The sequence below is a fragment of the Erinaceus europaeus genome, chromosome 8 (genome assembly GCF_950295315.1).
Source record: "Erinaceus europaeus chromosome 8, mEriEur2.1, whole genome shotgun sequence".
In the NCBI taxonomy this organism is placed as follows: domain Eukaryota; kingdom Metazoa; phylum Chordata; class Mammalia; order Eulipotyphla; family Erinaceidae; genus Erinaceus; species Erinaceus europaeus.
This window is the reverse complement of record NC_080169.1, coordinates 125194934-125220917: the sequence shown is the minus strand read 5'-3', so window position 1 is coordinate 125220917 and position 25984 is coordinate 125194934. Positions and strand designations below refer to the sequence as shown.

At 53.3% G+C, this 25984-nt stretch overlaps 1 protein-coding gene across 4 annotated transcripts in view; it reads right to left on the bottom strand.

Moving 5' to 3' along the window:
- Positions 1 to 25984, bottom strand: part of ESYT2 (extended synaptotagmin 2) — a 97230-nt gene that overhangs the window by 58746 nt on the left and 12500 nt on the right. For 3 of the 4 annotated variants that reach the window (XM_060196870.1, XM_016194534.2, XM_060196872.1), the window contains exons 2-4: positions 9460 to 9501; positions 8478 to 8612; positions 1084 to 1160 (exon numbers count right to left, since the gene is read on the bottom strand). In XM_060196870.1, coding sequence (XP_060052853.1) covers positions 1084 to 1160; positions 8478 to 8612; positions 9460 to 9501 — 254 coding nt within the window. The remainder of the gene's footprint in view (positions 1 to 1083; positions 1161 to 8477; positions 8613 to 9459; positions 9502 to 25984) is intronic. The other variant, XM_060196871.1, reaches the window with a different exon arrangement.

Sequence of the window (25984 nt, the reverse complement as noted above, 5' to 3'; positions counted from 1 at the left end):
GTCAACAAAACCATCAACGTTTTCTGTTATAAAACCATTTTGAAACTCCCTCCTTTTTCACGTGAAGTCTTGATCACTGTCTTTCCTGATATTTTCCCAACTTCAGTTCCAATATTCTAGCTAGCCCTTATCCAGAATACACAGAAACACAGAACTTCTGTGAGGCAGAGCTATCTGACAGTATCAGTTGCATCGCTGCTGTGACTGCTAAGGCCTCCTGCGCCAGTCTGCATGTCTAGCACACCATCCACTCTATTAATCTTCCCTCTCAATCTCTCTGTCCTAGCAAGAAAAAGAAAAAGAAAACAAAAGGAGCCGGACAGTGGATCTGCCAAGTAGGCACCAAGCCCCATCAATGGCCCTGGTGGCAAAACAAAGGCGCCAGCTTTGCCAAACGCCTCTTCAGATCAGCCGAGATGACCTTGGGCTTCTCTCCGTACACTTAGCGAGGACACGAATCACATGAGCTCAAAGAACAAACGCCATTTGGCGGTGACTTCAATGACTTCACATACTGTGGAACTATTTCTTCTGTGTTTTGCTTAGGGTGTCTGCATCCATGCTGAGAAGAAGCACATGTCTGTGCTCTGCTCGTAGGGACTTTCACTTTATCTAGCATGCTGTCTGAATGGCCATTATCCAGGCTGCTAGGAACCGAGACCTCAACAAGACTCTAGTCAAGCCCATCAAACAGAAGGCAGCAGGTGTCCTCACTAGACCCCACCTTATGGGTACAGCTAAGAGACATTCTACATCTTTTTTTTTTTTTTTTTGCCTCCAGGGTTGTCCCTGGGGCTTGGGGCCTGCACTACTCCTGGTAGCCATCTTTTTTCTTGGACAGGACAGAGAGAAACTGAGAGGGGAGGGGAAGACAGAGAGGAGGAGAGAAAGATAGACACCTGCAGACCTACTTCACCGCCTGTGAAGAAGTGACCCTCCTGTAGGTGGGGAGTCGGCGGCTTGAACTGGGATCCTTGTGCTGGTCCTCGCGCTTCGTACTATGTGCACTTAACCCGCTGCTCTACCGCCTGGCCCCCGACATTCTACGTCTTAACCACAACATAAACACAAACACAAACTTACCTAATCTGAAGGTCCAAAATAATTTGTCTTTTGTCCACGTTTTCAGTATAGACCTTGACACCATTGATCCTAAGGGGCTAAAAGAAGCAGCTGCTTTAAAATGCAGTAAGGGTGAAAGTCACTATGCACTCCAGCTACTGCGAAGGCCAAGGCAGTCCACACCTCATTGGTGCCAGGCTCTCAGTCCAGCAGTGACGGTGGCTGTGTGATGGAGCCGCCTGGCAGCCCGCAGCACCAGTGACCCTGGGCCCCGCCGCGCAGTGTTGTTTCTGCTCCTCCCAAGTCCGCTGGCCTCTTCCCACCAACTCCCACCCTATTCTCTGCTCTACCCCCACTGTTTCAAACTTCTCCCAAGCCCGCTGGCCTCTTCCCACCAACTCCCACCCCATTCTCTGCTCTACCCCCACTGTTTCAAACTTCTCCCAAGTCCACTGGCCTCTTCCCACCAACTCCCACCCCATTCTCTGCTCTACCCCCACTGTTTCAAACTCCTCCCAAGTCCACTGGCCTCTTCCCACCAACTCCCACCCCATTCTCTGCTCTACCCCCACTGTTTCAAACTTCTCCCAAGTCCGCTGGCCTCTTCCCACCAACTCCCACTCCATTCTCTGCTCTACCCCCACTGTTTCAAACTTCTCCCAAGTCCGCTGGCCTCTTCCCACCAACTCCCACCCCATTCTCTGCTCTACCCCCACTGTTTCAAACATGCTTTCATTTTCCCTTAAATCATCTTAAATTTTCACGCGCTTTTTTAAATGTTCTATTTTAATGAGACACACACACACACACACCCCAAGCCCTGTTCACCTGCTCAGTTCTGGCTGATGGTGATGCTGGGAACTGAAGCTGGGGCCTCAGAGCCTCATGCATGAATGTTGTTTGCATAGTAAACAACATTCAAAAATAGGGATTTTGAGTGAATCAACATTCTAGCATAGGCATGATCCCAATACCCAATATGATACAGGTTCAGAGTCACCAACAACAAAAGAGTAAAAAAAGGTTCACAGTGCATGCTACGTTGAAGGACTTACTATTATTTCAAAACCATTACCCTTCATCAATTAGCCATCTGTCTGAAAATATCCTTAAGGCCACTTCACAACTGGGCACTGCAGCCAGCTGAAAGCAGAGCTTGTCTGACCCTGATGGCTGAAGCGACCTACACAGTCACCCTCACGTGGCTGACAGAAGCAGCACTAGGCCTACGTTTCCAACAAACCTGGACAGATACAAGCAGACCAAGCTCAGTGAACAGTTGACACGGGTTAGAGAGAGGTGACTGCTACATTTGGTTCATGTCTGCTTTAGACACCAATCCCTCCTGATAGACAGCGACTCTTCTATCAGGAGAAATAGCAGGGCCCATATGCTGCCGAGAGAACATGCGGCTGAAGGCCAGGACATCGATTGTGGAGGGCAGAGCAGCCTGGGCACAGTCAGCTGTGGGAGGCAGAGCAGCCTGGGCACAGTCAGCTGTAGGGGACAGAAAAGCCTGGGCACAGTCAGCTGTGGGGGACAGAGTGGCCTGGACACAGTCAGCTGTGGAGGGCAGAGCAGCCTGGACACAGTCAGCTGTGGAGGGCAGAGAAGCCTGGGCACAGTCAGGTGTGGGGGGCAGAGCAGCCTGGGCACAGTTAGCTGTGGGAGCAGAGCAGCCTGGGCACAGTCAGCTGTGGGAGCAGAGCAGCCTGGGCACAGTCAGCTGTGGGGGGCAGAGCAGCCTGGGCACAGTTAGCTGTGGGGGACAGAGCAGCCTGGGCACAGTCAGCTGTGGGGGACAGAGCAGCCTGGACACAGTCAGCTGTGGAGGGCAGAGCAGCCTGGACACAGTCAGCTGTGGGCGCAGAGCAGCCTGGGCACAGTCAGCTGTGGGGGACAGAGCAGCGTGGACACAGTCAGCTGTCGGGACAGAGCAGCTTGGACACAGTCAGCTGTGGGGGGACAAGGCAGCCTGGGCACAGTCAGCTGTGGGGGACAGAGCAGCGTGGACACAGTCAGCTGTCGGGACAGAGCAGCTTGGACACAGTCAGCTGTGGAGGACAGAGGAGCCTGGGCACTGGCAAAGCCCCCCTTCCTACCTTTTGTCCTGCCAGCACTGAGCACAGGCAAAGGATGCTCCCAATGTGCCCTGCCAGCCCTGGGCACAGGCAAAGAGCCCCCCTCCTTGCCATGTGTCCTGCCAGCCCTGGGCACAGGCAAAGGCCACTCCCCATGTGTTGTTTTTGACAGGCTGGCTTCACGGGCGGGTAACAGACGACCAGGGACTCGTGGCTGGGTTGTACGCAGTATCTCTTTATTCATGCAGGATGCAGCGCAATCTATACCAAGCTAAGCTAAAACTAAAAACTACAATCTTCTCCTTATAAATATACTAGCCCAGTAGGGTGGGAACAGGATGCAACACAGAGAGGGTAGAGAGAAAAGTGACTGGTGAAAATCAGGGTATGACAAGGAGAGTGGGTGGAGCAGGCAAGAATTCTACCACTGAACCACAAATACCCTGGAGGGAAGGTGGTGCTTGTTAACAGAGGTTATGTAAATAGAATGAAATGGTTATGTAAATAGAATAGTGTTAAGCAGGGGGGATTAAACTAATGAAACAGAAGGGGTTTTTAGAAGCATACCAACAATTCCCCCTTTCTTTTTAACTAGTGGCCATAGTGTCAGGATTGTGGGGTGAACAGAAACCTATATGGTACAGGCGTTTTAAAAAAAACTGGCATAAGACATGGAAAACAAAATAGGAGGCGAGCAGCAATAACCAGTGTGATGCCAAGGGGAACGTTTCTTGCCTCAAAGGGCAAGGCCTAGCAGGCGAAAGGGCATTTCTTGCCTCTGGGGGCGCTTCATGCCTCTGGGGGCATCTCTTGCCTCAAAGGGTGTTTCATGCCTCTGTGGGCATAACCTAATAAGCAGGGGGAGTTTTCTGCCTCTGGGGCAGAGCCTGCAGGCGAGGGGACATGGTCTATAAAGTCTCAAGGCAATTGGCTGAAGTTAGTCTTTGAGAAACACAGCAGCGTGTACCAGTAAGTCCGATGGAGGTGTCAGTCCAAAGTAGCTGACCACAGAAGAAAATGCCAAGGGATGAAATGCTGCACTTCTGTCTCGATGGGGAATGTTGGCCACCAGAATTCTGTTTTTCTGTAGAGAGTGATCTTTGGAGTCTGTGAATCTGTTTCTTCAGGTCGTGCCAGGTCTCATCATTGGTTTCTGGGGGGTGTGTTGTAGTCATTCCATCTTGTGGGCAATGTCAGAGAACAGGGGTCCAAATGGATTTCCGGGAATTCCATTTGAGTAGATGCTTTTTCATGTGAAGACTTGACAGCTGAAATTCACTTACTTGTCAAACAAAACTTGTAGCAGATTAGAAGTTTACTATAATTGATAACTCCATTATAATTGGAAGTCCTTTCTAGTATGATTTTAAGGTTGTTTAAACAGTTTAAACTCAGTAAAATGTGGAAAGGTAACCACGGTAGAAGCCTCAGGCATGAGAATAATTAACATAATCATTGCACTATCTGCCCCGCCCATAACTCATACCGTTTCAGGATTAAACGTTTCAGATTTATGCCAAGACTTAAAAAACAAATCAAAGGAGGAAAAAACAATTTTTTGGATTGTTTCTGGATGTCTCTAGAAATCATGGCTGCGTCCAGCTTTTTTTTTTAAGTCAATGTCAAACAAAAATTCAGTCATTCAAATCATTCTCTTATGAAACGCAACTTGAACCAGATTATCAAGATCTCACCATGTAGGATTAAGAGTCCCCGGAAGGCGTCCTAGTCCAAAAAGCTCCTCGAAATTCCATTTAGGGTGCTTCTGACTGTTCCTGCTGGATTGCTTCAGGCACCCATTTTTAAAAGTGTCTTCCCATCGAAGAAAGAATCCAATCAGGAGAGTAGAACTAACCACGTGTCTCCATTCTTGGGGACTGACAGGGTACTGGAGAACGCTCCTCAAACTAGAGTAGTCCTTCTCCATGGGAAACATGCGAGAAGAAGTCCAGAAAGTCCCAGTGGAAATCCCCATGCATATCCCAAGGTCTACGATCACGGTCATAAAGAACCAAATTGTGGCCCAGAGCAAAATGTAGTCCTTTTCCTCAGGAAACATGGGAGAGGGAATCCAGAAAGTCCAAGGAGAAATCTCCGTGCATCTCCCAAGCTCTATGATCCCGGTCATAAGAAACCAAAGTTCCTGGTCAGGGAACCGAAGTGTGGCCCAGAGTAAAATGTTCCAGAGACAGAGAAACTGTCTCATGATGAAACAGTAGAGGCTTTGGCAAACCTCTTCATAAGTAGAAGAGAAGACCATAGTGCATAGGTAGGCAAAGTCTTCACTTATCTGGGAGTTGCGCAGGTCTGGTCCCAGGTTGTAGGTGCCATAATTGTTGGTATGCTTCTAAAAACCCCTTCTGTTTCATTAGTTTAATCCCCCCTGCTTAACACTATTCTATTTACATAACCACTTCATTCTATTTACATAACCTCTGTTAACAAGCACCACCCTCCCTCCAGGGCATTGGTGGTTCAGTGGTAGAATTCTCACCTGCTCCGCCCCCTCTCCTTGTCACACCCTGATTTTCACCAGTCACTTTTCTCTCCACCCTCTCTGTGTTGCATCCTGTTCCCACCCTACTGGGCTAGTGTATTTATAAGGACAAGATTGTTTGTAGTTTTTAGTTTTAGCTTAGCTTGGTATAGATTGCGCTGCGTCCTGCATGAATAAAGAGATACTGCGTACAACCCAGCCATGAGTCCTGGTCGTCTGTTACCCGCCCGTGAAGCCAGCCCGTCGAAAACAACACCCACGTGCCCTGCCAGTCCTGGGCACAGACAATGGCCCCCATGTGTCTTGACTGCCATGGGCACAGGCAAACCCTCATGTGCCCTGCCAGCCCTGGGCACAGATAAAGCTCCCTAACCCGTGTATCTTGTCAGCCCTGGGCATGGACAAAGCCCCTCACCTCCCCCACCCTTCCCCTGTCCAGGTCAGAGCAATTGATACAAATCCTAGTTACTTTCACAGACTCTCCAGTGCTCCTAACACTCTACTAGCCTCTGGTGATGATCTTATTTTGGGACAAACAGGAGCAAAAGTATCCCAATACAGAGTCAACTGAGGGGAGCATGGAATATGCACCCATGTCAGGGCCCACGCCATGCAGCGGCTGGAGCTGCCAGCCAACTCCGGCTCCCGGCTGGCACAGCCGTAGGCTGAGAGTGGTGCCCTCATTCCACAGTGGGGCACCCACCCCTCGTGAGGCGTGGGCTGCCTCCTTGACAGGAAGAGTGCGGCTGTGGCGGCTGCTTCCCCGCTCTCTGCACCTCACTGCCCTTGCCCTGTCGGGTCACGGGAGGAGGACATGCCACTCCGGCATCCCGGCAGGTGCTCGGCGCCAGCAACAGGATGTACATACCCCTCCCTGACATCTTGGAGGCCTTGCTGCCAGAAGAAGCAGGCTCTCTACTAGGAAAGCCGGGCAGGGGCAGTGCTGACCGTCAGGACAGAGTGGGACGGGCATCTGTGGCCGAGGCCAGCCGGGGCGACACGCAGCCGGGCACCTCTTGGCCCACCCTGGGGAGGTGTCTGTGCTGCTCCACGCACAGTGCGGGAGGTGACTGGCTCACTGGGACGGGGTGCTGCCTGGCTGATGGGGAGCTGCAGTGCAGGAACTGCACTCTCAAGCTTCAGGCCTCAGACTTGACTCCTGCCATCATGTGCCAGAAAGCGCTCTGGTTCTCTCTCAGTCCTCAGACAAATAAACTGATTCATAAACCTCTTTAAAAAAGAAAAGCGGGAGTCGGGCGGTGGCACAGCGGGTTAAGCGCACGTGGCGCAAAGCACAAGGACCGGCATAAGGATCCCAGTATGAGCCCCCGGCTCCCCACCTGCAGGGGAGTCGCTTCCCAGGCGGTGAAGCAGGTCTGCAGGTGTCTGTCTGTCTCTCTTCCTCTCTGTCTTCCCCTCCTCTCTCCATTTCTCTCTGTCCTGTCCAACAACAACAGCGATGGCAGCAATAACAGCAATAACAACAAGGGCAACAAAATGGGAAACATGGCCTCCAGGAGCCGTGGAGTTGTGGTGCAGGCACCGCGCCCCAGCAGTAACCCTGGAGCAAATAATAATAATAATAGTAAACAATAATAATAATAAAAATGGGACCTGCCACTGAGGCAAACAAGGGTTTGCTTTTACAGAGGAAAACCAGGAAATCTCAGTTAAAGAAAAAGCAATTGTAGTGTAGCAGGTTAAGCACACGTGGCGCAAAGTGCAAGGACCGGCATACGGATCCCGGTTCAAGTCCCCGGCTCCCCACCTGCAAGGCAGTCGCATCATGGGCAGTGAAACAGGTCTGCAGGTGTCTGTCTTTCTCTCCCCCTCTCTGTCTTCCCTTCCTCTCTCCATTTCTCTCTGTCCTATCCAACAATGACATCATCAATAACAATAACAATAATAACTACAACAATAAAAAAACAAGGGCAACAAAAAAAAGAATAAATATTTAAAAATTAAAAAAAAAAAAAGAAAAAAGCAGTTGTTGGCCACTTTCCCTTCTCCCAACACACACAGGGCTTCCTCTGGCCTGTCACCCAAGTGGCCTTGCCAGTGGCCTGAGAATCTGCTCCTTCTGCCCCAGAGTCTGCTGACCAGCCAGACAAGGTGTACTCTCTGTATACACAGAAGAAACAGGCCTCGTTAAGCTGGTGGCTGTGAGTGACTATGGGAAGGTGGTCACTATATAAAGGGCAGCGCTATGGTGCCCGGGGCCCTGTCTCCTGTGGTCATAAGTCTGGCTGGGTCTGCCGGCAGCATAGACATGGCTTCCTGCATCCTAGCCTCAGAGTGTCGATCTCTGCCTGGGAATCCCGGGTGTCCATCTCTCTGCCTGGGAATCTGGGGTGTCAGTCTCTCTGCCTGGGAACTCAGGGCATCTGGCTCTCTGCCTGAGACCCCACAACACCATGATCAATGATGTGTGTGCAGTTTGGGGCTTTCACTTTAGGCATTGTATTGTTAGGAATCAGCACAAAGTCCCCTGGCAAAGCCTGTCCTTCCTGTCAACTGTGTAATCAAGGTGACACTGACCAGCCAGACATGAGTCTTGAAGGGAGTCCTGGACATCTGCAGGCAGACACACTCACTCACTTCCTTCTGCTGAGAGCTAAGATGAATTGCATCTAACCTCCTGGATGTGTGCAGACACAACCCCACAGAACATGAAAGACTAAAGGGGAGTGGCCAGAGGCCTTGCTGGGATGAGGGCAGCCCAGGTAAGGCAGCTGTCACTAGGCCTCGGCCCTCTCCAGAGAACACTCTTCTTACAGATGGTGTGAGACAGCCATGCATGTCCTTTGCTGCGTGCATGGTGCCTGAGGGGCACTGACCTGCTGGCCCACGTCCACCTTGGTGAAGCTGAAGGTGTTGAGGTAGGCGTTTGCACCCCGGACGGCAGGCTCGATGGTCTCTCGGAACAGCTTCTCTATGAACTGGCAAATGAAGGGCCACATGTGCTTCACGGTCTGCAAGGGAGACAAAGCTCACGTCGGAGGAAAGGCACACACACTGGGTCAGCACACACTGGGTCTGCACACACACTGCCTTTCCTGGGTCAGCACACACTGGGTCTGCACAGACTGCCTCGGGTGCACACCAAACTTCTCTAAGAAGACGGAGGCCCTTCTGCGATGCAGAATTAACACACCTGGACTCTACAGTGTGTCGGGGGGCAAGCTTCTGGTAGTAATTACTTATTCTGGTTCAATACTCTGTTTAAGCATAGTAGCACATTTAATGATGCTTAAAAAGAAGTCAGAAAACCCCATGGTTCCAGCTCATTGCTGAAGACCTGAAAGATCAGAGATGTCAGTCAACAGACTGTCTTCACACAAGAGGCCGATTCCCAAGTGAGCAAGGTAATCGCGGTCCTTGTGGGTTCCCTACATAGTTTGAAAGACAACAACACAAAAAGATAAAAGACCAACTCAGAGGACAATGACCCCAAAATACAGACCCTTCAAAAAATAACTGATTACTCTTTGCTACCTAGGTGTCTCGGGAGCCATCCCACCTCACAATGTTCTAATCTTTGGTTTGTGATTTTATGAGCAGATTTGAACAAGGGTCACTCAGCAGCAGATATGAGGTCCAAGCAGAGCTGTGGATGTGCCATTACCTTTCCTGGTCAAAGACCGTTTCCCTGCTTAGAAAAGACAAATAACCCGTCAGTGTGAGAGCAGCCTGGGGAGTGAAGGCTGACCCAGTAAGGTCCACAAGTCCAAACCGCGTCCACATCCAAATGCCCATATACGGAGAGATGGTGTCTGCTCCTCTGACCCGACATCGGCATTTTGCACACACTGCTCTTACCTTATTTAGCCACTCTGCCCTTTCCGTGTCTGGAAAGTGAACCTAAGAGGAAAGAACACACATGTGATCAGGGACTCCGGCAGTGGTGAAAGAGCCGCCAGGCAGCCGCTTCTCTAGCGCACTTGCTGGGTCTGTTCACACGTGCCTGGAGTCCTAGGCGGGAGTGGGGCATCCGACTCCCTGCCAGAATGCTTCAGGCAGGTGACATTGGCAGGGGCCTGCTCCCACGCCTACCCAGAGGACTTCATGAAGAGTGGGTGACACTGAGAAGGGCCCCCTACCAAATCTTCCGTGAAGAGGACCAGCCAGTTGGGCATATCTGAAGCTGAAAGCCATGTGCAGAAGGCGGAAAGAAGGTGCTTTGTGCAGAAGGAGAAAGGCCCCGCTGTCACCCTGTGCGCACAGTGGTGGCGCAGCTGCTGGTGGCTGTGCTGAGACACATCCCTTCTAAGCATTCAGGAAAGACACTCAGCCCCAGCTCGGAAGGCAGAGCTGAAGAGCCGTCTGGGATCCCACAGGGACCCACCCTCACACAGTCACAGCAGGGACCAGCTGGCTTCTGATGGGAGGGTAACCTCAGAGGCCCCGATGTCCATGTGGCTGTGCGGATTCTCGTGGGCCTGATGTGAGCATGAGTTGGAGCAACTAAGAGGAGCCTGAAGCTGTTGGTGTATCTGAAGGAGATCTCTGTAATGGAATGAAAGCAAAGGGGTAGATCCCCCAAGTGACTTCTGCCCAGGACAGCTGCCTCCGAGAGCCGGGGGCTGCCATTGACCCGTGCATCTGCTGTGCGCAGACAGAAGGGCTCCTCCCACTGCCCAGAAGGAGGGTGCACTGACAGAGGTTTGCGTCTGGAGATTCGTGGGTTTCTTTGAGGAAACCAGTCTTGCTAATTTCAGGAAGCCAACCACAAGTGCCAGGAAAGCTGTGACTAACCCAGGCTTCTGCCCACTCAGATCTGTGCCAGGCCAGGCACTATCTGCGGCCCACACCCACAGCACCAAGTCTGCAGATGAGCAGGGAGACCAGGCCAGCCTGTCTCCACAGGGTTCACAGAACCAAAGAGCCTAAGCTTTGGGAGGTAGAATGCCACGTTCAGGATACAGGGAGGCGGCTGCTGGAGGCCGTCCTTGGATGCAGATGACGATGGCAGGTCTCTCTGGAGCTGATTTCTGAAGATGTGCATCTTCATGCCTGACACCCTTGCTGGGAACAACTGAGATAACCGCCCGTGTGCGTTCTGAGTTAATCCTACTTTAACGTGGAGCAGGGGAATCCCATGGTCTCACCCATGCCTGGCGCTCGCTCTACCACCAGACCACCTGCCGGACCACTGCTTTCATGTAGGGCAGGGACAGGTGCAAGGCGCTGGCTCACAGCCCAGAGTCCTACCAATCTCGTCCTTGGAGCCCTTGTGCAGAACCAGGAATAGAAACCAGGAGCTCAGTCATGGAAGGCCTGTGCGGTGCCAGCTCCCTGGCCTGGCTCTGAGGTAATTCTTAGAGCAAACCTGCAAACAGGAGCAGCTACTGCCCCACGCTTATGGGTGGCTATCATGGAATAGGGTGGATGAGGAGCCAGCTGGCGTGACTACCTGGTCGCTCTGTGAGGAGGACCTGAGAGGACCAGTGGAACCCTGTGGGTCTCATGTGTGTTTGAGCACGAATGCTGACCCCCGAAAGCTCGTCTATCAGGCTCCCCTTGGCATGCCAGCCTTGCAGTCCGGGGCCAGAGTGTACGGGGGAATTCCAACCTTCCTATCAGCCTTGCCGCATCACCCCACTCCTCCTCCTTCCGGTGGGCTTCGCCTTCCTTCTATTTCCCTGTTCCTGCATCACCATCCACACCTTCTCATTGCCTTGCTCTCTTTTCCCTTATAAGGAGATACTGACCTCATTGGCCAGCTGGCTACTTGGCCTGCACAGCTGCCCCTTTATAAACTTGTAACTGTGTCATTAAAGACGTTCCATTCCCCGCAACGGTGCCCTAAAGAGGTTTGTGTATCATCCGCTGTGACAGTTCGCTAGAAGACCCCTTTAGAGACACACTGTAGAGTCCAGGTGTGTTGATTCTGCATCGCAGAAGGGCCTCCGTCTTCTTAGAGAAGTTTGATGTGCACCCGAGGCAGTCTGTGCAGACCCAGTGTGTGCTGACCCAGGAAAGGCAGTGTGTGTGCAGACCCAGTGTGTGCTGACCCAGTGTGTGTGCCTTTCCTCCGCCTCTGCTAGCCCTAGGTTCCCCGCTCTCTGTCTGTTTCCTGTTGGCCAACAGGCCAGACACAGAAGTGGGAACTGGGCTGGCTCATCCCGCCCCCAGGAACTCTGACAGAACCCCAGCTCTCCAGGGGTCACTGCAGGAAGGCTGCCTGAAACCAGCCAAGGATGGAGGGGCAGGAGGGGAGTGTTGTGCCTGGCAGAGGCCTTGCCTCTACACTCGAGGTCAGAGGAAGAGACAAGTTAGCAAGCGCAGCGGTGATCACAATAAGCTGGGATGGCCAGCCCAGCATTCCCCCAAATCCTGTCAGTGTCCACACTGCTTCACACTAGAGTGCAGTGACCATGACGCATGGCCCAGAAAAGTCATCAGGAGGAGGCTGAGCTGATTCCAAAGGCCCTTCTGTGTCACCAGACAACACCTTTAGCCCACCTACATGTTAGCTGTGGGGCTCAGGCAAAAATCAGTAAAGTTATGGGCCCCTTAGGCTATACCTAAAATTAGACTCCTAGCTTCTTCCAACATGAAGACCCCAAATTCCATCTGCTATGCTCTTACCTTTAGGTTCCCGATTATTAAACAATGTTTCCTGCTTTATAGCTTACTAATTTTTAGCTACGAAGTTGCAGGTGCCACCATGACGCCACCCTGACCTCCCTGGGCAGACGCCCTCACCCGTGTGTCCTGGAGCCTCCCCTCCCCAGAGCCCTGCCCCACTAGGGACAGACAGACACAGGCTGGGGGTGTGGATCCACCTGCCAACATCCATGTCCAGCGGAGAAGCAATGACAGAAGCCACGACTCCCACCTTCTGCTCCCCATAGAGAATCTGGGTCCCTGCTCCCAGAGGATAAAGAACAGGGGAGCTTCCAGTGGAGGGGATGGGACAGGGACTCTGGTGGTGGGAGCTGTGTGGAATTGTCCCTCCTCTTGTCCCACAGTCTTGTAGAGCATTATTAAATCAATAAAAAAATGAGATTTTGCCAGGTTTTCTGATCAATAAATAGTTATTAATGGAGGTCATATCTGTTTGCTATTTGTTTTTTGTTAACTGGGCTTCATCACTCTGGGCCAACTTTTTCAGACAGGAAAGAGAGATAGAGAGATAGAGACAGAGAGAGCGACAGAGAGGGACTACAACACCAAATCTCTCCCCTGTGCAGGGGAGCTGGGCTTGGCTATACCCTGGGTCAGGTGCAGGGTAAAGCAGGCATCTCCCAGGTGAGCAGACTGCCTGGGTCTTAGGAAGGGCGTATGCAGTGCCGTGTAGAGCAGCAGGCCCTTGGGCTCAAGACCTGGCACTGCATGGGGCTATGAACAGCATCCAGGGAACTGCAGGGCTGGTGGAGCAATGCCCCGTGCCTTTCCCCTCCCTGTGTCGGAAGTGAAATCACAAGTGTGAGGCTGTGGGTTCATTCCCAGTGCCACCTTTAAAATCTATTGTATGCATATGTGTACTATAAACATTTTAGGTTATATGTGTCCATAAGAGCCCATTAAAAACTTTGCAAAAACACAGGTTAAGGGTTGGGGTTCCAGCTCACTAGGTAGGGCATCTGTCTTGCCATGTCTGCAGCCCAGCTTCAAGCCCCAGCTCCACACAAGAGGCATGGCACTGGAAGAGGCTCCAGTGCTGCGGGCCCTTGCCTTCTCTGCCTATCTGATGGGAAAGGAGGCCCTAAGCAGTAATCACTGGGTCTCAGTCCTGCAGCTAAGGAAACAGTTCAGCTGGTAGAGCACAGGACTTGTTACCTGAGGCTCCTGGTTCAATGCCCAGCACCACAGATCCCAGAATGGTGGTCTGGCTTCTCTCTGTCATATAATGAGCATTCTCTCATTCTCAAAATACATATATATTTTTAAAATATTTATTTATTTTTTATTCCCTTTTGTTGTCCTTGTTGCTTTTTTGTTGTAGTTATTACTGCTGTTATTGATGTCATCGTTGTTGGATAGGACAGAGAGAAATGGAGACAGGAGAGGAAGACAGGAGGGGGAAGAGAAAGACAGACACCTGCAGACCTGCTTCACCACCTGTGAAGTGACTCCCCTGTAGGTGGGGAGCTGGGGGCTCGAACCGGGATCCTTACTCCGGTCCTTGTGTTTTGTGCCACCTGCGCTTAACCAGCTGTGCTACCGCCCGACTCCCAATACATATTTTTCACTTTGAATAGAGGCAGAGAGAAATTGAGCAGGAAAGGGGATACAGAGGGAGACAAACCAAGAAACACCTGTAGCCCTGCTTCACCACTCGTGAAGTTTTCCCTCTGCAGGTGGGGAGTGGGGGCTTGAACCTGAGCTCTGCACAAGGCAAGGCATATACCCTAACCCACTGAGTTACTTTTGGCCCTGTGTCCACAACGTTTTAGATACCAGAGATAATCACTGTTAAGATTAAAATTAAGACATTTCTTTAAGTTCACTTATTTATTTGGCTACCATGATTATCACTGGGGGCTCGATGCACACGTAACAAATTCACCACTCCTAGCAGCCATTTTTGCTTCTTTTCTTTTCTCTTTCTTTCCATTTGATCAGACAGAGAGAAACTGAGAGTGCAGGGGAGAGGTAAAGAGAAGCAGAGAAAGAAGGCAGCTGTAGTCCTGCTTCATGATTCATGCAGCCCCCACCCTGCAGGCAGGGGTCGTGGGCCTGAACCCGGGTTCTGGTGCATGTGTGCTCAGGTGCACCAGTGCCCGGTCCCTAGTACATTTCTAACACGGATACCCTATGCTCATAGAATGCGTGACTCGAAGATCACGTGGAGCTTCACAAGAATTAAACGATCACTTGATGTCAGCAGTTAACTGCCAGGCAGAAGACTCAGGCCAGAAAGTGGCTCAGGGATGCAGCATGTGCTCACTAAGCCTTGGCCCTGGGTGCAGCCCATGGCACCACACGGGAGTACCAGGACTACACCAGGACACTCCATGGCTGGCAGATTGGGGCTCTGATGTCCCTCCTCGAGCTCTAAGACAGCTCACCTGGCAGGGCACTTGTTTTGCTATGAATACAACCCAGGTTGGAGTCCTTGGCTCCTATGGCACTGGGAAGACATGCCCCCCCACCCCAATCTCTGAATAAAATGTGTCTGGAGCAGTGAAGCGAGGCAATGACTAAACTACAAAGTAGATGGGTGCTGCTCAATGATGCCTGATGTCTGAGGCCCTGGGCAGATCTCATGGGGCCTGATGTCTGAGGCCCTGGGCAGATCCATGGTATCAGGATTGTGTGAGGCCCTGGGCAGATCTCATGGGGCCTGATGTCTGAGGCCCTGGGCAGATCTCATGGGGCCTGATGTGTGAGGCCCTGGGCAGATCTCATGGGGCCTGATGTGTGAGGCCCTGGGCAGATCTCATGGGGCCTGATGTGTGAGGCCCTGGGCAGGTCTCATGGGGCCTGATGTCTGAGGCCCTGGGCAGATCTCATGGGGCCTGATGTCTGAGGCCCTGGGCAGATCTCATGGGGCCTGATGTCTGAGGCCCTGGGCAGATCTCATGGGGCCTGATGTCTGAGGCCCTGGGCAGATCTCATGGGGCCTGATGTCTGAGGCCCTGGACAGATCTCAGGGGGCCTGATGTGTGAGGCCCTGGGCAGATCTCATGGGGCCTGATGTGTGAGGCCCTGGGCAGATCTCATGGGGCCTGATGTGTGAGGCCCTGGGCAGATCTCATGGGGCCTGATGTGTGAGGCCCTGGGCAGATCTCATGGGGCCTGATGTGTGAGGCCCTGGGCAGATCTCATGGGGCCTGATGTGTGAGGCCCTGGGCAGATCTCATGGGGCCTGATGTCTGAGGCCCTGGGCAGATCTCATGGGGCCTGATGTGTGAGGCCCTGGGCAGATCTCATGGGGCCTGATGTGTGAGGCCCTGGGCAGATCTCATGGGGCCTGATGTGTGAGGCCCTGGGCAGATCCATGGTATCAGGATTGTGTGAGGCCCTGGGCAGATCTCATGGGGCCTGATGTCTGAGGCCCTGGGCAGATCTCATGGGGCCTGATGTCTGAGGCCCTGGGCAGATCTCATGGGGCCTGATGTGTGAGGCCCTGGGCAGATCTCATGGGGCCTGATGTCTGAGGCCCTGGGCAGATCTCATGGGGCCTGATGTGTGAGGCCCTGGGCAGATCTCATGGGGCCTGATGTGTGAGGCCCTGGGCAGATCCATGGTATCAGGATTGTGTGAGGCCCTGGGCAGATCTCATGGGGCCTGATGTGTGAGGCCCTGGGCAGATCTCATGGGGCCTGATGTCTGAGGCCCTGGGCAGATCTCATGGGGCCTGATGTCTGAGGCCCTGGGCAGATCTCATGGGGCCTGATGTCTGAGGCCCTGGGCAGATCTCATGGGGCCTGATGTGTGAGGCCCTGGGCAGATCTATGGTGTCAGGAGTGTGGGGGGCCCTGGGCAGATCCATGGTTCCAGGAGTGTGTGAGGCCCTGGGCAGATAGAGTGACTCTATAGGATAAGTAACCATTCCAAATATAATCTGAAAAATTAAAAAAAAAAAAAAGCTTGCTCCAAGTTTTAAAGGAAAAGTGTGATCTGTTTTTGTAGACAACTACTGAATCTATATGATGAAATAACTCTGCAACAAGCCCTTCCAGAGGGAAGGTCCCTGGCTCTCTCTGGGTCCCTATGCCGGCAGTCCACCCTGCTCTGCGGGCAGCGCTGTCTCTCTTGCACAGCTCACACCTGTCCTGTGAACACCTACAGAACTGAAGCCCGTGCAGTGATCAAGCGCGCGCCAGAGCAGAAACGCTGTGAAGCCCGTGCAGTGACCAAGCGCGCGCCAGAGCAGAAACGCTGTGAAGCCCGTGCAGTGACCAAGCACGCGCCAGAGCAGAAACGCTGTGCTGGGTGACCTCTACTGCCACCGTTCTTCTCCTTCCTCTCTAGCACCTGTGCAGAATGTCCCCTGTGAAGAACAGGCTGTTCAGAAGCAGTTCCTCAGGGGGTGGCTGTGTGCCAGGCCCAGGGATACATGGCACAGAAGACTGTCATGGGGAGGAGTGGCTGCCGAGCCAGGAAGGCGGGATGGGGCGTCTGCCTGCAGGAGCGGGTGTGAGCAACTCAGAGAGAACGTGGCAGGCGAGGTGGCTGTGAGGAAGGACCGGCAGGGTTTGCCCCTCAGAGAAAGGGGTCTTTCTAATCTAATGGTACCCGTGGCTCGGGGAGGTGGGAAGTGGGAGCAGGGAACTGAGAGGCCCAGCCCACACCTGCTGGGCTGCTGCGGGCTGCATGTGTCAGGGCTGGGCCCAGGCTGGCACTCACGGCAGAGAGTAGAGGGAAGGCTGCCCCAGGGCCTTTTTACAGCACCTCAGCTATCAGGGAAACAGGGTGGAGAAACCACCTGCACAGGCAAGTCCTCAATACGGGTGAGGGAACTGACTTTGTTGTGCTCATCGATGGCCAGCTCCGGACAGTCAGCCACTGCTCAGAGCCAGGCCTGAGGCACGCCAGTCCTGACAGCTTTGCTTCACTAGGCGGAGGGACTATAGCAAGATTTTAAAAGTAGCATGTTGCCAGACTCCAGCTCTCTTCACAAATCTGCCCTCCACTAATCCATGTCCATACACAGTCACTTACATCCCACAAAGCAGAATTTAAAGTAGCGATGGCACCACAAATGAGGGGACATGCACAAAGTAGAAAACGCTAACATCTTTCCACTGGAAAAAACCATTCAAGTTACTGACGTAAATCCGATTATGAGACGGGCTTTCCTTTCATTATTTTTACTCTTCACAAGCTAGAATAATTACTGTGTGACAGTCCAAGTTTTGATTATGTTTAAGAGTTGATACTGCTCATGACTGCTTTTAATCTTACCTCTAAAAAGAAGAAAGGTATATATTAGATTCTAATGTGATGTTTATATTACCAGAGTTATTTTGTTTAGAAAAAAAGTAATCAAATGACAGAGAAAGAATACTGATTGTATGCCAGGAACACTCCATACAATATCTGTTTAATCCCACAACAGTCTTTGAACAAGCAGCGGCTCCAGAACCAGTCATGAAATGGGCCCAGGAGGAATCAACCCCCTTCTTCCAAAGTCCCAGGGGTGCCAGTGGTCCTGCCTGTGTGCCTGCTCAGCTGGAAAGAGACGCGTGCTCACACACACAGAGTGTTCTGAGCACCACTCTTCCATCATTTCTTCATGCAGCAGGCCACTGATGCCCACAGAGACATCCTGAGGGAGCCTGGTGCCCACACACATGGATACAGTCACACATCACTGTAGGTGGGCACACTCCCACAACCCCACTGGACACCCTGAGCAGGCCTGGTGCGCGCACGCGCGCACGCGCGCACGCACACACACACACACACACACACACACACACGGATGCAGTCACACATCACTAGAGGTGGGCACACTCCCACAACCCCACTGGCATGCAGCATACAGTGCAAACACATTTCCTTGTGAACATCTGGAGTGAGCGAGTCATGTCTGGGAGAACAAGAAGCAAAGCATCGGTCTGGAGCGTCAGAAGCTCAGGGGACACGACCATTTTACAACCAGCATGCAGCCTGGCTTTGTCTTCTTCTGCGGGGCCCTCTCAGCACTATCTCAGAGCCACTGCTCCGCCAAGCTAGTGAATGAGGAAGAAAGACAGGGAAAGAGGCAGAGAGAGAGAGAGGGAGGGAGAGGGAGGAGAGGGAGAGAGAGGGGGAGGGAGAGAGGGGAGAGGGAGAGAAAGAGGGGAAGGGAGAGGAGAGGAAATGCTTACTTAGGGCAGTGACTGTTCCAGCAGAAGAGTCTCTCCCATCCTGGGGGCTGTCACTGCGGGCCCAGCTACCAGCTGAGTGTCAGCACTGCGCCCAATACCATGCTCCCTTCCTACACAGGAAGCGACTTCTCCATACGGCTATAAACTGCAGAGAGCTAGGCAGTTTTGTCTCGTCTACATAACACACCTAGAAACCAAGAACAGATGGCATGCAACTACAACAGAACCTCGGGCTTCGAGAAAGTGACACCACGGCTGCTCTCTGGGGAGTCTCAGTGCCGCCTGGGCCTGCAGTTCACCCCACACTGCGGGGCCAGCTCCACAGGGCAGACAGGCTTCTCAGGCGAGACACTAGCCAAGCAGCTGTCTTCTCTCTGCATATGGATCTGTCTCAAGAAAAGACAGGGAACTGTGGGTCCCCCGGTCCGGCAGCGGAAGGCCAGGAAGGGGTGCAGTGTACGGAGCGCATCCTGAGAGCCGCGCTGAAGGGTGTGAATGCATAGAGTACAGAGCACAGGGAGGCAGCGGACTCCACTCCCAGTCTCCAGTGATGTGGGACTGTGAATGCATAGAGTACAGAGCACAGGGAGGCAGCGGACTCCACTCCCAGTCTCCAGTGATGTGGGACTGTGAATGCATAGAGTACAGAGCACAGGGAGGCAGCGGACTCCACTCCCAGTCTCCAGTGATGCGGGACTGGGCTGGAGGGAACCCTCAGTGCTTTCCACCCCGGTTTGTGCAGGCCGCTGCCAAGTCATGGGCTTGGGGGGGGGGCGACTCTGAGTGGCGGCTCAGTGCTCCAGTGGCTCTCCCTCCCTTCTCTAGGTTTTTAAATGGCCTAAGGTCTGCCGTGCAGATGACTCCCGGTGGTCAGGTGCCGGACTCTCAAGCAGGAGGCCTATGTTCAGTCCTCAGCGTCGCCCATGCCTCGGTGCTCTGCCATTCTCTCCACCTACCTCGCTAACAAATAAGGGCTAAATCTTTAAAGGCCCATGGTCGCAAGCAACAGAGCCGATACGAAAGGCTGACGGACAGACGTGAAGCTGGGAAGCTGCAGGTGCCGGCACCCTGGTGGGCGGGCGGGTGTCTCCCCCAGACCGCAGTCCCTGCTGTCCTCTGGCTACACTCCTTCGCTCACCTGCCACAAAGTCACTGCTCACCCTCCTCGTGGCCCTTCGTTCCTTCCTCCCCAGAGACACGGGCCCATTTGCATGGATACTAGAAAAAGTGGGTCAAGAAATCTTAAAATTGCATCAAGATAATGGGAGGGTTTATCCAACCAGCTATGTCTAAAAGAAGAAAGCAGATATTCTGAGGAATATCTCAGACTGCCAATCTAAATCCTTACCATTATCTTCAGCTCATTCTTCTGCATGGTGAAGAGAAACTACAGAACAGCATTGTGCTAGTTGTAGTGCACAGAGACAGAAAATAAGCGAATGCCGGGCTGGGCAGCGGCTCACTCAGCAGAACGCACAGGCCCCTGCCCGCACAAGGACCGGCGTAAACCCCTGGCCCTCGCCTGCAGCAGGGACGCTATGAGTGGGGGAGCAGATGCTGCAGGCGCCTTTCCTCTCCGTCTGTCCCTCTCTTCTTTTCTGCCTCTCACCTTCTGTCAAAAGAAACAGAAAGGGGGGAAATGCCCACTGTGGAACAGTGGGGTGGTGCAGGCTCCGAGCCCTGGTGATGGCTCTAGTGGCAAAGAGGAAGGAAAGAAGGAAGAAGAAGAGGGGGGAGAAAGGAAGGGAGGAGAAAAAGAGGGGGTCGCGTGGAGCCGCACCTCATTGAGGGCTCCACCCTCAATTTAAAATTTAAAATTTGCAAGGACCCAGCTCAAGCCCCCAGTCCCCACCTGCAGGGGAGAAGCTTCACAAGTAGTAAAACAGGGCTGCAGGTGTCTCTCTTTCCCTTTCCTGCTCTATCCCCTCCTCCCCTCTTGATTTCTCTGTCTCTATCAAATAAGTAAGTAGTAAAAAAATATTTAAAGAGGGAGTCTGTGACACTGTGAAATAGGAGTTAGAATCTTCTAGAGTCACAGAACTGACAAGAACACCAAACACCCCACATAAGTGCAGCCATCTCCTGTTTGAGATTTTTACTATGAAGATGAACTCACTTTCAAAGACTACATTTGCATGTTAGTAATAAGAGCTTAAGTTTATACACAAATAGTATCTCAAGAGTCATGAGAAAGAAGTCAGAGACATGCACCAAATACAAAAATCTGCTTATTCTCACCTTTTATTAACTTGTGTGCAATGGAGAACGGTAAGCAGCTACACACGGGAATACAGGGCTTCTTCCTGTGGTGACTTCAGCCGACTGGGTGTCTGACACCAGGTTCTCAGCCACCGCCCACCACGCCCCCTCACCTGTGTCCAGGCAGCCCCAGACGCCCGGGCCCCTCCACATCTGGTGCGCCAGCTTGGTCCCGGGAGAATTTCCCAGGCTGCTCCATCAGTCTTTGTTTTTACAAGAGACGGACTGATAATAACAAGAGACATCTGGGAGCCAAAGTTACGTTTCTGCACATCATTTGGCAGAGCAAGGCTTTCTGCAGCTCTCCTCTGACAGCCAGAAAACCACGAGTGGAACTTGTACATCATCTGACAAAAGACTCCGCGTGCCTTCCATGCAGCATGCCCCAAGCACCTCCGCCACGGGCACTGCCTAGCTGCCAGGAGGCAGACACAGAGCCCGCCGCCACTGAGCCGCCTGCCTGCCCGCCATCCACCCCACCACCCACACACCACGCAGACGACTCTGTGCCTCGTGGCACGGCCACTCTTCCTGTGTGGGAGGACAAAATGGTCTACACAGCTGGGGGCAGCCGCAGAGCCCTGGGGTGCCCTACAGGACACCATGGCGCTCATGACCTGGCTGATGGACCCCGAGACAAACACTAGCAGGCAAAGGCGCCTAGCACACGCAGCTCACTTCTTTCCTCAGGGATTTCCCAAAGGACCAGCAAGACCCGGGAAATGACGTCAGACACCTGGAAGTCAAGCAGCAGCCTATTCCCGCCCGTCTAGGCCACGGCAGCGAGCTGGGGCCCTGCCGGGCTCCCTCCCTCCCAGTCCAGCCCCCTGGGAGAGCTGCCCAGTCACGCCGCAGACAGGCACCCCAGTTTACCTGAGAAGTGAAGCCCCCTCCTGTCTCTGACACTCAGCTCCCAAAGAAAGAGGCTGCTAGCGGGGACTCACGAGTCTCCCTGACCTGACGGGCCCGCTCCCAGGCAGGAGGAGAGAGCAGAGAGGACGATTTCTATGGCCCTTTGCATCCAGTTCACAGGTCAGTACATTCCCCACCGTAGCAGTAACAGTGTTTTCTGTCTGAAAAAATACCACGAGGGGCCAGAAGACAGCTCGCTGGACAGAAGATAGCTCACCCAGTCTTAACATGGGTGAGGACCTGGGCTCGAACCTGAGCATCACATGGGAGCACCGGACAGCAGGGGGGCAGGGAGTGGCGCTGTGATGTCTTTCCCTCTCTGTGCCCCCCAATTTCTCCCTAAAATAAAGGTGACATAAGTCAGCCCTGCAAGGATACAATGGAATCACAGAGGCACGAGGCCTGTGTCAGTGTCACACAAATTCTATTTATAATATCACGAAACCTAGGCAAACCAAATAGCTACTTGGAAACCATTTTGAAACAAAGTCACACAAGTAAGACCTGCCACTTTCTCCTAACCTGTCTGTCTCCACACCCACTCCAAAAGCACACAGCCAACAACAGAAAATGCCTTCTCTTGTGGCCACCACAGGTATATATTAAACTTTGCAAGTAGATCTATTCCAAGAAGTAACTGTTACTTTCCCTTATGGTGACAGGAGAACCCTGCAGCGGACCAAGTCTGCTGAGGACACTGGAGAAAGCCAGAGGAGAGGCTCACAGAGACCCCCCCCAGAGGAGAGACTCACAGAGACCCCCCAGAGGAGAGACTCACAGAGACCCCCCAGAGGACTCACAGGGACCCCCCAGAGGAGAGACTCACAGAGACCCCCCACAGGAGAGGCTCACAGAGACCCCCCAGAGGAGAGACTCACAGAGACCCCCCAGAGGAGAGACTCACAGAGACCCCCCAGAGGAGAGACTCACAGAGACCCCCCAGAGGAGAGGCTCACAGAGACCCCCCAGAGGAGAGGCTCACAGAGACCCCACACACAGGGAAGTGCCCAGTGTGAAAGGCCAGAGGCTAGAAGGCAGGGTAGGCACCATGTGGACATTCCATCATGGGGTCCCCGTGGAATGTGGTGCAAGAGATTGAGAAACACAGAGGAAAGTGGCTGAGAAACAGAAAGCAGAAGCCATCGGAGGGCCAAGAACTGGGATGTGGGCTGACGGGGCTGCCAGGACCTGAGTGAGGCCCCAGGATGGTGCCAAAGGGGCTGACTCAGCTTCACCTGTGAGGCTGCAGCCAGTTCTGAGCTACTGAGGCCGACAGCTGGTCTTCAGAGCACACGGATGCTCCCGCAGGCCCAGCCCACTGAGGAACACACCTGGAGAGACCACCAGGTGTTGGGAAACTGTGAGGATGTGGTTGAGCTTGGCAGGGATTGACTCCAGGGGACATCCAGCCTCTTGTCTTATCAGACTTATCTACATAATCATTGTTTTGCCTGAAAGATCCCCACCCATTCCATTCCTTTGATCTGTCTTCTTTCTACCCTCAAGACCCTCCCTGCCTGCAGGGTATTATTATTAATCCTGCCAGTTAAAACCCTAGCAACAGTTGCTAAGGAAGTTCCTACCTTCCCAGCCCCTTTTGCCTTTCTCCGCCCCTTTCCTAGCCATTTCCGTTTCCGACTTGCCACTTCGGGTCCGACCTTTAAAAGCCTGGGCTTGGGGGTCGGGCGGTAGCGCAGCGGGTTAAGCGCACGTGGCGCAAAGCGCAGGGACCGGCATAAGGATCCCAGTTCGAGCCCCCGGCTCCCCACCTGCAAGGGAGTCACTTCACGGGCGGTGAAGCAGGTCTGCAGGTGTCTATCTTTCTCTCCCACCCTCTCTCTGTATTCCTCTCCTCTCTCCATTTATCTCTGTCCTATCCAACAACAAAGCAACGTCAACAATGGCAATAATAACCGCAACAGGCTGCAACAACTAGGGCAACAAAAAAGGGGGAAAATGGCCTCCAGGAGCCCAGCAATAACCCTGGAGGAAAAAAAAAAAATTAAAAGCCCGGGCTCTCTGGCCAATAAGAATTGAATTGCCTCACCACCACGAGTCTGTTCCTGAGTCATCTCCCTTGCGTAGCTGAGTGAGTAGCAGCCCAAGCTGACTCCAACCCAGAGTACGTGCCCAGGAAGAGGCACCCCCACACTAGCCCGGCAACCAGGGGTCAGCACTCAGCTCTGACCTGGGCGCTGGCCTCCATGAGTGGATATGGCAGTGGACAGAACTCTCTGTCCAGTCTGGGCTGACACAGGCTGGTGCAGATGGAGGGGGCTGTCAATCAGAGTGGATGGGCAGCAGGTTTCCAGCCTGGTCTGATACCCCATGTCCCCTATAAAAGCCCCATCCTGGCCCACGTCCAACTACCAAACGCCTCACTACTAAGCACATAACCAGGTGAAGGTGACAGCAGCTCAGGAGACACACCAGCCAGTGAGAGTCCACCTCCCATCCTCTCACCTGCAGGACGCACTGACAACCCAAAAGCCGCAGAACAAGCGTCACAATGTGCAGAGGCACGAGAGCCGTCGGACACCAATGGTGAGAATCCAAATAGTCTCACTGTGGGTGCTTCTGGCCGTTCACCAAAAAACTAACATTACAAACCCACTCCTCCACAACTGTCCACCCCCCCCAAAAAAAAAAAACAAGCATTCAAACAAAAACAGCAGGAGTGTCCACAGAACCCTTCAGAAAAGGCCAGGCTGTGAACGACAGCACACTGACGACCCGGCTCAGGCCAGGCTGTGAACGACAGCACACTGACGACCCGGCTCAGGCCAGGCTGTGAACGACAGCACACTGACGACCCGGCTCAGGCCAGGCTGTGAACGACAGCACACTGACGACCCGGCTCAAGGAAAGCTTCACAAGCTGTGAAACAGGGCTGCAGGTGTCTCTGTCTCCCTCTCTCCCTCTGTCTCTCTAAGAAAAAAGAAGACAAGACCACGGGGAGTGGTAGAGGAATCATGCAGGCACCAAGTGCCACAATAATGCTGGTGCAGAGGTCGTGTTCTCAGCACTCAGCCCCCGCCCGGTGCTAAGGGTCGTGCTCTCAGCCCCCAGCCCTGTGCTAAGGGTCGTGCTCTCAGCCCCCAGCCCTGTGCTAAGGGTCGTGCTCTCAGCCCCCAGCCCTGTTGTGCTCTTAGCACTCAGCCCTCCAGCCCCCAGCCCTGTGCTAAGGGTCGTGCTCTCAGCCCCCAGCCCGGCGCTAAGGGTCGTGCTCTCAGCCCCCAGCCCTGTTGTGCTCTTAGCACTCAGCCCTCCAGCCCCCAGCCCTGTGCTAAGGGTCGTGCTCTCAGCCCCCAGCCCTGCTGTGCTCTTAGCACTCAGCCCTCCAGCCCCCAGCCCTGTGCTAAGGGTCATGCTCTCAGGCCCCAGCCCGGTGCTAAGGGTCATGCTCTCAGCCCCCAGCCCTGTTGTGCTCTTAGCACTCAGCCCTCCAGCCCCCAGCCCTGTGCTAAGGGTCGTGCTCTCAGCCCCCAGCCCTGTTGTGCTCTTAGCACTCAGCCCTCCAGCCCCCAGCCCTGTGCTAAGGGTCGTGCTCTCAGGCCCCAGCCCGGTGCTACCCCCCAGAAGCTGCAAGGACTGCCTGCTGTCCATGGCACAAGGACACTTAGCAGAGGTGTTCAGTCAGTGAGCTGGTGGGAGGTTGACCTTGACAAGTGTCCTGGGAGAGGGTGTGGAGGATGAGGGGGGTAGTGGGCAAGGCTGCAGCTCTGAACACTGGGCAAGCCCTGCAGGAGGCCAGGCTCAGGCACCCTGGGGTCTGGCCAGAGGAGCTGATTCAGGCCTCTGGACTCTCAGCTGTTTGAAAATCCAAGGCTGGGAGGCTAACCATGTGGGGCAGACAGCAAGCTCAGAGGGTGAGGTCTCTGGTCTCGCTCATTCCCTGCAAATTACAAGCTATGGACAATTCTTTCACAGCGTCTTCATGCACCGAGAACCTCCCACTCCTATTCCCCCAGTATAAAACAGACACATTTCTATCAGGTGTGATAGATATTAAAGCCCTTTTTAAAAATTTTTTTAAAACTTTTTAATTTATTTATTTCCTGTTGCCCTTATTGTTTTATTGTTGTAGTTACTGATGTCGTTGTTTTGGATAGGACAGAGAATGGAGAGAGGAGAGGAAGACAGAGAGGGGGAGAAAAAGATAGACACCTGCAGACCTGTTTCACCGCTTGGGAAGCGACTCCCCTGCAGGTGGGGAGCCGGGAGCTCGAACCGGGATCCTTATGCGGGTCCTTGCGCTTTGCGCCACATGCGCTTAACCCGCTGCGCTACCGCCTGACTCCCAAGCCCTTCTTATATACAAGGAATTGTGTCATCGCTTTTGTTGGGTATTCCATTGGGCTTTGGTTTCAGCTAGCCTGGAATAACCCCAGTACTCTGACAGACTG